The sequence below is a fragment of the Bos grunniens genome, chromosome 8, assembly GCF_055505025.1.
Source record: "Bos grunniens cultivar Pamir isolate PY7600 chromosome 8, Bosgru_T2T1.0, whole genome shotgun sequence".
Classification (NCBI taxonomy): domain Eukaryota; kingdom Metazoa; phylum Chordata; class Mammalia; order Artiodactyla; family Bovidae; genus Bos; species Bos grunniens.
In genome coordinates, this window is record NC_141172.1 from 27,025,403 (window position 1) to 27,037,516 (window position 12,114).

General features: G+C 37.1%; 1 protein-coding gene across 16 annotated transcripts in view; it reads right to left on the reverse strand.

Moving 5' to 3' along the window:
* Positions 1-2,763: 2,763 nt before the first annotated feature.
* Positions 2,764-12,114, reverse strand: part of CCDC171 (coiled-coil domain containing 171) — a 340,483-nt gene continuing 331,132 nt past the window's right edge. For 15 of the 16 annotated variants that reach the window (XR_015169517.1, XR_015169516.1, XM_086415030.1 and 12 more), the window contains one exon: positions 2,764-5,199. Coding sequence is in view for 14 of the 16 variants with exons in the window: in XM_086415030.1 (XP_086271156.1) it covers positions 4,975-5,199 (225 nt within the window). In the remaining 2 variants the exon portion in view is untranslated. The remainder of the gene's footprint in view (positions 5,200-12,114) is intronic. The other variant, XM_086415043.1, reaches the window with a different exon arrangement.

Below are 12,114 nucleotides of genomic sequence, written 5' to 3' on the forward strand. Positions count from 1 at the left end.
CTTTTTAAAGCTATGAACATTAAAATACATACTGAAGTCACAAGTTAATTTAAAAACTATCAAAAATGATGGCAATAGAAAAGTGACTAAATGTCCCAGCTAGACAATCACTGTTTATTGTATTCAGAAGCCAGGAATATAAAATGGAAACCTAAAAATATGTGAATTTCAATTATGAAAGCAACTGATCAGAATAATTTAAAAGAAGAAATTATTTTCGTTAGAAAATATTAAAAGATCAATGCATGAATCTTTTCAAAAAACATTAAAGTTTACTGGTTGTTTTAGTTTCCCATGGCTGCTGTAACAAATTACTACAAACTTGTGGCTGAAAAGGCTTCCCTAATGGCTCAGACGATAAAGAGTCCTCCTGCAATGCATAAGACCCAGGCTTGATTTCTGGGTCAGCAAGATCCCCTGGAGAAGGGAATGGCTGCCCACTCCAGTATTCTTGCCTGGAGAATTCTATGGACAGAAGAGCCTGGTGGGCTACAACTGTGGCATTAAACAACACAGGTTTATTCTCTTACCTTTCTAGATCCTTGGCAGGTGAGTCTGTTTCTTGGCCTGTGTTAGCTTCTAGCAGCACCTGTATCCTCAGCCCACAGCCGCATCCTTCACCTTAAAAGGGCATCCCCTGAATCTCTGCTTCCATTATCACATCACCTTTTCCTCTCTGTAGTCAAATCAGCTTCTGGCTCCCTCTCCCACAAGGATATTTGTGACTGCATTACCAGCTTATCCAAGATTATCTCCCCATCTCAAGATCCTTAACTTAATCACACCCACAAAGTCCCTGTTACCATGTAAGTTACGGTTCTAGGGATTAGACAGGGATATCTTTGGGGTCATTATTCAGTCTATGACATCAGTTCAAAAAACATCTTTTAAAATCTCCATCTCCATCCTAGGAGATATACAAGTTAATGCTTTCTTGATCAGCTTTACTCAGCATATGCTATTATTTTCCACTGGAAAGTTATAGCTTGGTCAGGCTGGCTTACCATCAATAGCTTTCAACTGAGGGTCTGTCCTAAGAGCATTTGTGCAGTCTCTGAGCCCAAGTTAGAGACACTAGAAAACAAAATAAATGGTGCTGGGTCCTTTGAAAGGTAAGGATAAAGGTTACTATTCTTCACATTACTAGTCATACAGAGGGAGGGGTGTGTTTTATCCAATCAATGGATAAATGATCTAGATTTCATACCAAAACACACTTCTGAAAATTATTCCTAACTAGTCATGAAATTTTTTTTAAAATTTTGCCCTTTTTAAAAACTGCTAATTATTTCTTGAAGTCAGGCCTGGCAAAGTAGAAGTAACGTGGGCTTTGGAGTTATAGCTCTGGACTTAGTAATTACTAGGTTCTGTGTGATCTTATGTAGTCAAATGCTTAACATTTTAGATGCTAAGTTATTCATCTATAAGATGGTAATGGAAATACCCAGAACATTAGAGTTTTGCTATAATAGCTGGCATAGAATAGTTGCTCAACAAATATGTTACTTTCCATTTTTTATATTAAAAAACTAGTGTATAAAAAGTGCATAGTAAAGTAAGATCAACTTACCATTGTTCAGTATTGTCTATAGAATGAATTCAGATATAACTTGTAAATATACTTTTTTTGGGGGGGCGGGTATCTTAGCTCCCTAACCAAGGATCAAACTCACACCTCCTGCAGTGGAAGTGCAGGATCTTAACTACTGGATTGCCAGGGAAGTCACCTCTAACTGGTAAATAAAGTAACATGAAAATAGTAATGCTCTCATTGAGCACTTGATAACAGATGTTATAAACGTGAAATAAATAGTGTTGCCAAGTTTAGTAAAGTTAGACATTTGGTAAAGTTATCATTCTACTATTTAAGAGGCTATTTACCTTTGTCTTTAAATCATCACTGAATTGGCAGTTATCTGAATTGGCTTCCCTGATAACTGAGTTGGTAAAGAATCCGCCTGCAATGCAGGAGACCCCAGTTCAATTCCTGGGTTGGGAAAATCCCCTGGAGAAGGGAAAGGCTACCTACTCCAGTATTCTGGCCTGGAGAATTCCATGGACTACAGTCCATGGGGTCGCAAAGAGTCGGACACGACTGAGCAAATTTCACTTTCTGGCAATTCTCTCAATTTCGTACACCTCTTTGCATTCATATTACATCAGTCTAAAATGTTTATGTTAAACATTCTGGCAAAAAATCTCAATAAGTAAGCATTGATTTAGGTGCCAAAACAATAACTTTAAGAATCCCTTTGATAGTGATGGATGATACAGTATTTTTCTAGATCACAGAAGGTAAGAAAATCTACATACTAAAGGGTAAAGTAAAATTCTCTTCCCTTTCAAAAATATTTGAAGTTGTCCTCCTGAGAAAAGTCTATTTTATACATCATTCTTAAGGAAGTAAAGAAGCTGATAGAGCAACCATCCTCGTCAACACAACACAGATCTCAAATATGCAGCGATTGGTCACTGAGGTGCTCGGAAGCAGTCTAGAGTTTCTCAGATCTCCATAGGATATGTCATTAAATCTTCTCCTCCTGCTGGGTCTGACTTCTGGGGAAAAAAGCATATGGTATAAAAATTACTATATTTGGTAGTGAATACTAATGATTGCTCAGAAGGCTCATCCTTCAGTCTCTATGGCCTTTAGCATCTAGTTGGATATAAATGTGACATGCTTTGATTTGATTTAATAATCTTTTTGAATTTATGGTTCAGAATGAATTATATAAAGTTTATCTATAAAATCAGATACTCACATAGATGGACAGACATATACATTTATTTCTGGTGTTATCCCATTAACAGACTGTAAAATTAAGGCAAGAAGACCAAGGTCTGTCCAAGGCAAAATTTACAAAGGTGCTCCTTCCCCTTTAATTACTAGGATATGGAAACAGATTTAACACAAACATACACACACAAGACATATATGTGATGTAAGGTGACATTGTTTTTCTACAATGTGAGAATTGGAAGCTCAATGATGTCATATGAATCATATTTTATACCTATATTGCCAATATCTTAATTACTATATGGAACGGCAAAAGAAAGTACTTTGAAACATGCAGAAATTATTCTATGATCTGTATAGAAACAACAGCATTTTCTGTGTTTTAATAAATTTGCAAGTTGAATTTCATACATGTTATATTACATTAAACAGGGAATGTTCTTTAATATTAAAAACCCAGAATGGTTAATAAAAAGAACTCCAAGGAAAGAATTAAGAGAAATTTGGTTAAAGATGTAATTTTACTTCATAGAAATAGCTTTCTAAAGATTTATATTAAGCTTATTATATCGGCCCAGCACTATGAGAATACACAGCATGACAGCCATAGTGCTGTGTTATCTCAGATGGAGTAAATCACTTGGTTGATTTGGCTAATACGTAAATAGTACACCAATTTTATTTACCAAGGCCAATTAATAAATTCTTAAAAATTGGGTATATTTGAATCAAATGTCACTGTAAAGTTAAGACAATATAGATTCCATAATACATACTGTTATTTTCTAATGTATCTATAATGAAACTCCATAATGAAACATAATATAAAATATGGATTTTTGTATCAAAACTCGTCAGAAAGTACAGCTCACATCAGAAGTTAATATCACTGGGGAGTTAAATGATTAAAACAAAAACAAATAACTTATTACAAATAGCCTTTTGTTCTTCACTTACTATGATGCAAACTGCAAGGATTTAACCTTTAAGGGTTAAAGAGTTTAATCAATGTCAATGTCTGATCTTCTGAAGGCGATAAAGAACAGTCTGTCTAGCGATACCCAACAGAACATCACTTTGTCAAGCCACAAAGCACCCAAAAGCTTGTCAAGTAAGTTCCCAGAAACCTCTTTGTGGTTAGAACTCAGCTCCTTCTTGCTTGACCTATTATTTGATATTTGACCACTTGGTTGCAAGACACTTGCTCTTTCTAGCTGAAATGTCACTGGGGCATCTTGTCAGCTCCCCGACATCTCGGCCTGACATACAATTTTACTTTTGTGTGCTACAAGGCAGAAAATGCAGGGCAATGGCCTTGTTTTAAATTCTGTCAGCATCAAAGATGGGCGTCACTCTTGGGTCCTACCAACCACACAAACAAAAAAGGAGTCTATTTTGAAGGTCAAAACAGCCATTACCTTGAAGTTTTTCAGCTTATACTAAATACGTTACCTGCTGTACTGGTGTGGGAACTGTCCTTAAAAAGTGCCTAAACGCACCACAGACATCTTCCCAGCACAAGTGCTCGACTTTCTTATCAAAAGCAGGCTTGCTAAAAAGGAGGCGTTTTCAATGCCTGCAGGGACCAGATGCAGCAGTTAACTTGTTCAAATGGGCAAGTGGTATCATGTAGCTTTACAAGGAGCAACCTGACCTTCTCACATTGACCAGGAGTGACATTATTGTGCAGGAGGAGAAGCAGTCACATCATTTCTGTTTTGCACAACCTGCTTAAAGTTTGCAACTAAATGCTTGTCTTCAGTTGAGCTGACAAGAGAGAAGAGGGGGCTCAGTGAACCATGGCAGGGCTGCCATGAAATGACAGGAATCATTGGCATACATTTCAAATAGCTCTCTCAATCCTATTAAAGTATTGCAGTCCTGCTTTAAAATAGACAAGTATGAAACAACTTTGATAGATAGAGACTAAAATGGCTTATTGATTTTTTTAAGTCTGAAGGAAATTACCTAAAATGTGTCATTCTTTAACATTTAAAAATATGTTACATAAAAATGAGTAACTGTGATAATAAATAAAACTTAGAGGGGAAAAAAAGTTGGTTATTTCATTATTCGAGGAGACATAGATACCTGAACACATCAAGATACCACACAATTTTTAAAAACCCACGGCCACTTGAGCTGAAACAAAATTCAACTGATAAGAAAATCCCCCATCAAAACAACTTTAATTGTTTTGTTAACTCTTCCTGCATGCTTTTTATTTCATAAAGTCATAATCCAATCTGAGCTGGTCGCTTGGCAGTAGCAGACATTGTCACTGGAGACGAGTTAGATGATGATGCCAGGGGCACAGAATTTATAAGTGTTTCCTTTAAGAAAGTGTAAGTTGTGTCAAGTTCAGCTTTCAACGGCAAAAAATCCCCAACATCAGTTGTGTCAGCAGGAAGAGCAGCTCTCGAAGGAATGGAGAGATTTGAGTGGTCTCGTGATCCTGTCTATGATACAAAAAGGAGAGAACAATAAACATAGACTTGAAAACTCCAACAGAGTCTAAACCCATAAACAGAGAAGTGGACCAAGAATCATAATATGAAATGGGGTGGAAACGGCAATTTAAATAATCTATATGATAATACATAAATATTAAATTATTTTCCAAGTTGTGATTGAACCTCATTTGTTCCACATCAAAAACTTGCCGGGACATCAGGAATTGGGCTAAACACTAAAACTTTGTAGAAAACTTTTATCAAGTTATTGAATCAAAAAGTCAGTACAAGCAGGCATTTTTGCCTCTTCCATCCACTGGCAAATTACAGAAACCAACTCTAACAATAATGTTTATTTCATTATGCTATATGTGTGTGTGTGTGCTCAGTCGTTCAGTCGTGTCTGACTCTCTGCAACCCTCTGGACTGTAGCCCACCAGGCTCCTCTGTCCATGGGATTTTCCAGGCAAGAATACTGGAGTGGGTTGCCCTTTCCTCCTCCAGGGGATCTTCCTGATCCAGGGATCGAACCTGCTTCTCCTGCATTGGCAGGCGGATTCTTTACCACTAAGTCACCTGGGAAGCCCTCTATAATATATGCTATATAATTGGGAGATTAGACTGCTTAGAAAATTCATAACTATGAATATTTGTGTGTTTAAGTTATCAGCCTGACTTATTTAATTGAACAATACAGTACAAAGAAAAACAAGTCAATCCTTGCACCCTATAGAAAATAGCATACCAACATATAAAATGCCAATGAAATGAACTATTTGTCTTTACCTTTAATAATAATGTCACCACCCTATTTTAATGACGACTGTTCTATTATAAGCATTTGGAAATCATATATCAAGATATGGGAATGCAACATGAAAACAGTTTGTGACATATTTTAAAACATTACTGCTACCCAGAAATTGTTGGAAATCAAACTTAAGAAACCCACACACTCATGACTTAAAAACATAATTAATATTTTGTTGAAGCTATACATTTAAGTCTTAAGTAACAACAGTAAACAGTAGTTAACCCTTAACATAAATGAAGTCTTACCAGTAAAGCAGATAGGTATTACCTTATGGCATTTATAGATAGGAGAAAAATAGCAATCAATTGTATGTCAGAATTTTCCAGATTCCCAGTAAATAAATGTTGCTGAAATAATAAGTCAAGTCCTAAGTGTCTCCATTAAAAAACACATTTATATTGCAGAGGTTTTAATAACAAAACATCTCTTTGGTAGATTCTCTTAAGGTTTTGACAACAAAATAGCATGAATGCTAAGGATCTGCTTTATTATGTCATGTTATACAAAACCGCTTCTACATGTGAAAGCGTGAAGGAAGCAATCTCTGGCTTCAGAAACATATTAGAAATTCAACTGTTGTATGCGTTACCATTTTTGTGGATTTTTTTTAAAACTACAACTGGAGAAAAATCAATGGCTGCATCTAACACCTAGTTCAGCAATTTTCTTTGATCTCCGTTCTTTTGATTTCTTGATTCTCCACTGCAAGCCTACAGCTGACGGAAATCATCTCTTTTTCTGCTGGAAGTTAAAAAGAAAAAAAAAAAAAAAAAACCCACCTAAAATGGCCACTCAAATGGCTTTATGAAGGAGAGGATTTAGCTTATCCTTGCTGAAAGAAAAGAACTCCCAAGGTCATATGCTGACCCTGCTTAGAAGCGCTGATGAGATTTCACTTGCACAACCCTAATGGGTGACTAGATCAGTTCAGAACCAGAACAGAGGCATCTCATTACATCAGAGGCTGGAGGTATAGATTCCTGCGCTTTTCCTGCTGCTAGAACCATCTTTGGTGATTTTTTTTTTTTTAGCCCTGCATCTGAATTGGCAGCATTATTACCTGATCGATTTTGCTGCTGTAAAGCCTGCAATGCCATCTGCTAACTGACTCTGCCAGACCTGGGGGTAAGAGGGACAACGGAAGAGCAGGAGATGGTGGGGCTGATTCTCTTCATAATAAAACTCAGAGCAATCGTACTATTTATTATGATCAAGGAGTATTGGCAGGCAAGCCTTCACAAGTTTCTTGTTACATCTTTATACTTCAGGTTCTGGTTTAAGAAAACGGTATATGTGCAGAATCAGACCAAGGAAGCTCAGCTACTCTCTGAGAAAATCTCCTTCTTGATGCTTTAGACTAGAGAAAGGTAACTGTGCCAAATGGATCAACCGCTCCTGTTAGATACATCTTACTCAAATCCATATTCTGTACTTGAAATTTCCTTTTCTGTTCTTATGAGTCCATTGACCTAACACCTTACACATGAGGAAGGTTATCCTTTAGGAAAGGTCTTTAACTGCTCACTTCCCCTTAATACATTCAGTGGATTTTAAACTCTACAAAGGGGCACCTCTTCTACTTTTTCTTGTCTTACTTTTTCTTATGTCTATTTTCCACCATGTTGCCTGAAAGTGTTTTTTATTTCTAATATACATTTTTTGACCAAATAACCTTGAAATGGGGTATTGAGTATGTCTTTGGTATTTCAAACCAAAGTCTCACTTTTTGTGTACCTGAGATTCTGATTTGAAACACTAAAGAAATAATACCTCCTAAGCATGGGAAACAACATTAAGAAGAGGTTTCTGTATCATACAGCAAATCCCACTGGCTATCTCTCTTACATATGGTAATGCATATGCTTCAAGACTACTTTCTCAATTTGCCCCACCCTCTCGTTCCCCTGCTGTGTCCACAAGCCTGTCCCTAGGCCTGCACCTCTATCCGGTGCTCTGTGACAACCAAGAGGGGTGGGATGGGGTGACAGTCGGAGGAGGGTCAAGAGGGAGGGGACACATATATATTTATGCCTGATTCATGCTGTGGTATGGCAAAAACCAACACGATATTGTAAAGCAATTATCCTCCAATTAAGATTTTTTTAATGGAAAAAAAGAAGAGATTTCTTCGAAGATTTGCACCCCTTGAAAGACAAACCCTCCATCAAGTAAACAGAATTACTTTTGTGTAAATGAAAATAATTGTTTTTCTGTTACTGAGGTCATTTGCTATACTGCATGCAGTGCTAGAAAATAATCTTTTCCGTGAAATACAATAAAATTTGATTTTAAGTCACTTAAGAGCTTAAAAACAAACTCGCAAAAATTCTGGTGAGATCTTGATTTGAAAATATGATGTTAAAGTAACAAGTAAATATGTTGTAAATAATATTCAGAAATATAACACTTTTAATATAACACAGAAAGTAAGAGACAGTTAAATAACTTTTTATCAGAGACCATTAAAAGTTAATATTCACCATGTGATATTATATTTTAAATCTGTGGTCATTTAAGCTACTTTTTAAACTGCTGAGGTGTTCTAATAGTCTCTCATATAAATCAAAATTTAGGCAATTTTTTAAAAGGAAATTAGCTACCTGAAATAAAAGCTAGGTGTCATGTGAATCTTTATGGAGGCACTTTTATTTACTTAACAAGCTGTAAATGATTCTATTTGAGCTGTTATAGTCCATCAGTTAAAATATATATTCACAATACAAAATATGTCTACTAAATTTCTGTATTTTAAAAATCTTATGAAATATAGTAAATAGACATGTCCATTAACCATTTTTCAAGACTTTAATATCTCCATTTTCTAAGGGTGTTTTTTAACAATAAAAATAAATACAGCACTAGTGTAATAATAAGATAATGACTAAACTGTCTATATATCAAAGTCACTTTGCAGACCAAGGCTTCTAAAACAATGACTGTCTCTAAGCCATCTGTCTCCCGTGCAGCATTTACGATAAAGTTAAGTCTTCCAGAATCCAGTAGTATAAAAAATGAGGAGTGATTTAATTTAGTAAGCCTGAATAGTATTGCAAGGAGATTATGCCAGGCAAATAGTATGGTGAATGGAGTATTGGACTAGAGATCAGAAGACTATATTTTTCCCTCCCAGTTCTGTTACAATTCAGCTGTGTCATTTAGGTGAGTGAATTAGTACTCCTAGGTCTCACTTCCTTTGCCTAAAAAAATGAAAAGCAGATGATACCACTCTAATGGCAGAAAGTGAAGAGGAACTAAAGAGCTCTCTTGATGAGAGTGAAAGGGGAGAGGGAGAAAGATGACTTAAAATACAACATCCAAAAAACTAAGATCATGGCATCTGGTTCCATTACTTCATGGCAAATAGGTGTGGGGGGGGGGGGCGGACGGAGTGGAAACAGTGACAGATTTTATTTTCTTGGGCTCCAAAATCATGATGGATGGTGACTGCAGCCATGAAATTAAAAGACACTTGCTCCTTGGAAGAAAAACTATGACAAACCTAGACAAAGTATTAAAAAACAGGGACATCACTTTGCCAACAAAGGTCCAGAGTATCATGTATGGACGTGAGAGTTGAACCATAAAGAAGGCCTAGCATCAAAGAATTGATGCTTTTGAACTGTGGTGCAGGAGAAGACTTCTGAGAGTCCCTTAGACTGCAAGGAGATCAAAGCAGTCAATCTTAAAGGAAATCAACCCTGAATATTCATTGGAAGGACTGATGCTGAAGCTGAAGCTCCAATACTTTGGCCACCTGGTGCAAAGAGCTGACTCACAGAAAGAAACCCAAATGCTGGGGAAGACTGAGGACAGGAGGAGAAGGGGGCAAGAGAGGATGAGATGGTTGGATGGCATTACTGACTCAATGGACAAGAGTCTGAGCCAGCTCCAGGAGATAGTGAAGGACAGGGAAGCTAGGAGTGCTGCAATTCATGGGGTTGCAAGAGTTGGACATGACTTAGTAACTGAACAACAGGACTCTTTCTAGCTCTGAAGTGCTGCATGTCCACCATGATTGCAACCCATGATAATGTGTGGCATAAGGTTAACACCTAAGTTTTGCGAATACCATTAACCCATAATCAGAGTTCCTAAACATAATTCTTCAGATTTTGAGAGGATATAGATGGGCCACTCTTAAGGGCAAGGAATACATACTGCAGATGATTCTTTAAAAAAGCCAAACAGATAATAAAATTAACCATAGTTTAGACGATGTGGCTACATTCAATTAAATTCTGTGATACATTTTTTATTACTTCGACCTCCATGATGATGTTTTAAGCTCTGTAAATTATTGACTGATTTTAAGTAGAGTACGCAGCTCTACATAAACTGATGAAGGAATCAAAGTACCCACAAGAGGGCCTTATGAAGAGGCTCCCTTGCCATTTCTACTTTAGCTCCTAATACGTTCTTATCACTAGAGTCTTAGTAATCAGAACACAGAATTTTCTTCCTTCCGAATGCTTCAAGTTAGTTAACCAAATTTTACCTATTTTCCACTTTGGCCATTAGGCCTCATAGGATACTACAGTTTATACAGTCAGAGTTGACAATACTTACGGGTACAGTTTTCTCTTGTGCAATGCTTAGTCATGCACCTCAGATATCTGTCTGTCTATCTGTTTATTCATTCAACCACACACACATATACATATACCTGATAAATATAGCTACACACATATACTTGCTATATATATATATATGTGTGTGTATATAAACATACACACACACATATATATATATATCCCTGCTAGCACATCATTAAATATTTATTCCTTGAAGCCATCAATTATAACTTTGAGTTACCAATACCAAACCTGTAGAAATATTTTACACATTCCTCCCTCCATAAGTTATTAAAACCTTAGTACAAAAAAAAAATAAAAAAATAAAACCTCAGTCCAGACCAGTTTCATCTTCAGTTCACTAACAAGATAGGCTAGGTGGGGATATGTGAGTCAGCAGAGCCCTGTAAAAGAGTCTCCAGAGAGAGAGGGAACACAATCTGAGAAGTTTAGACACCTAGAGATGAAAAAGAAAGGGCAATCATAGAGGGAGAAACAAATCAGAAAAGAGAGGAAGATACTAATAGCCAACTCGATTCACATCACAGCAATTTAATCCTCAAGCAGACATTTCACATTCGTTCGAAAGCCAGAGTTCTTAAGTCAGTCTGGTTCAGTTTCAGCCTCAACGACTTGGCTAATGTGGTAGATTAATTGGATTATGCCTTCCTTACAAGCATGCTCTTTGCCATGTGACATGCAGTTGTTTGCAGCCTGGTTCACAAGCACACTGCTGCCCTACCCTGCTCGTCTAGCATTTCCTCACTTGTACTCTATAATCTGCTTACATGGACTTGCAGATTATTACACAGGCTTGAGGCTTCCCTGATAGCTCAATTGGTAAGGAATCCATCTGCAATGCAGGAGACCCCAGTTCAATTCCTGGGTCGGGAAAATCTGCTGGAGAAGGGATAGGCTACCCACTCCAGTATTCTGGCCTAGAGAATTCCATCCATGGGGTCGCAAAGAGTTGGACACGAGTGAGCGACTTTCACTTCACTTCACTTTACATGGACTTGTGAGTCAGGAAATAAGATGTTCCATAGCTCACACCTGCCTCCAGTCTGTTCACTGTCTGGTATACACCTCTCTCCTTTGTGGGATGAGTGTGCCTTCTCTACCTTTCAGACTCTGCCAAGGTTCCCCTCTTTGTAACCCCTTTTCAGCTCATTGCCACACACTTCCCCAACTGCAGTGAGCTGCTACATTCAATCACATGTTGGCATTCCTTTGTGAACATTTTTCTGTTTTCACTTACTTCATTCATCTCCCAGAAAACTATGAGCACCTAGGGTAATGGAATCATGGCTTTGTATTCCTAGCACTTAGAAAAGTATCTGGAAACAAGATTTCCAACTGATGAACGAATAAACAAACCACTCATGTTATTATTTCATGATTTTGGTTTTATATTTTGTATTTGGTTATTTCACGTATATACAGATTATGTCGCAATTAGAAGTAGCAGAGTGCACGGGAAAGAATTCAGGCTTTGAAGCTGAAGAGGCCTCAGGTTCTGAGTCTGCCATGTACTCA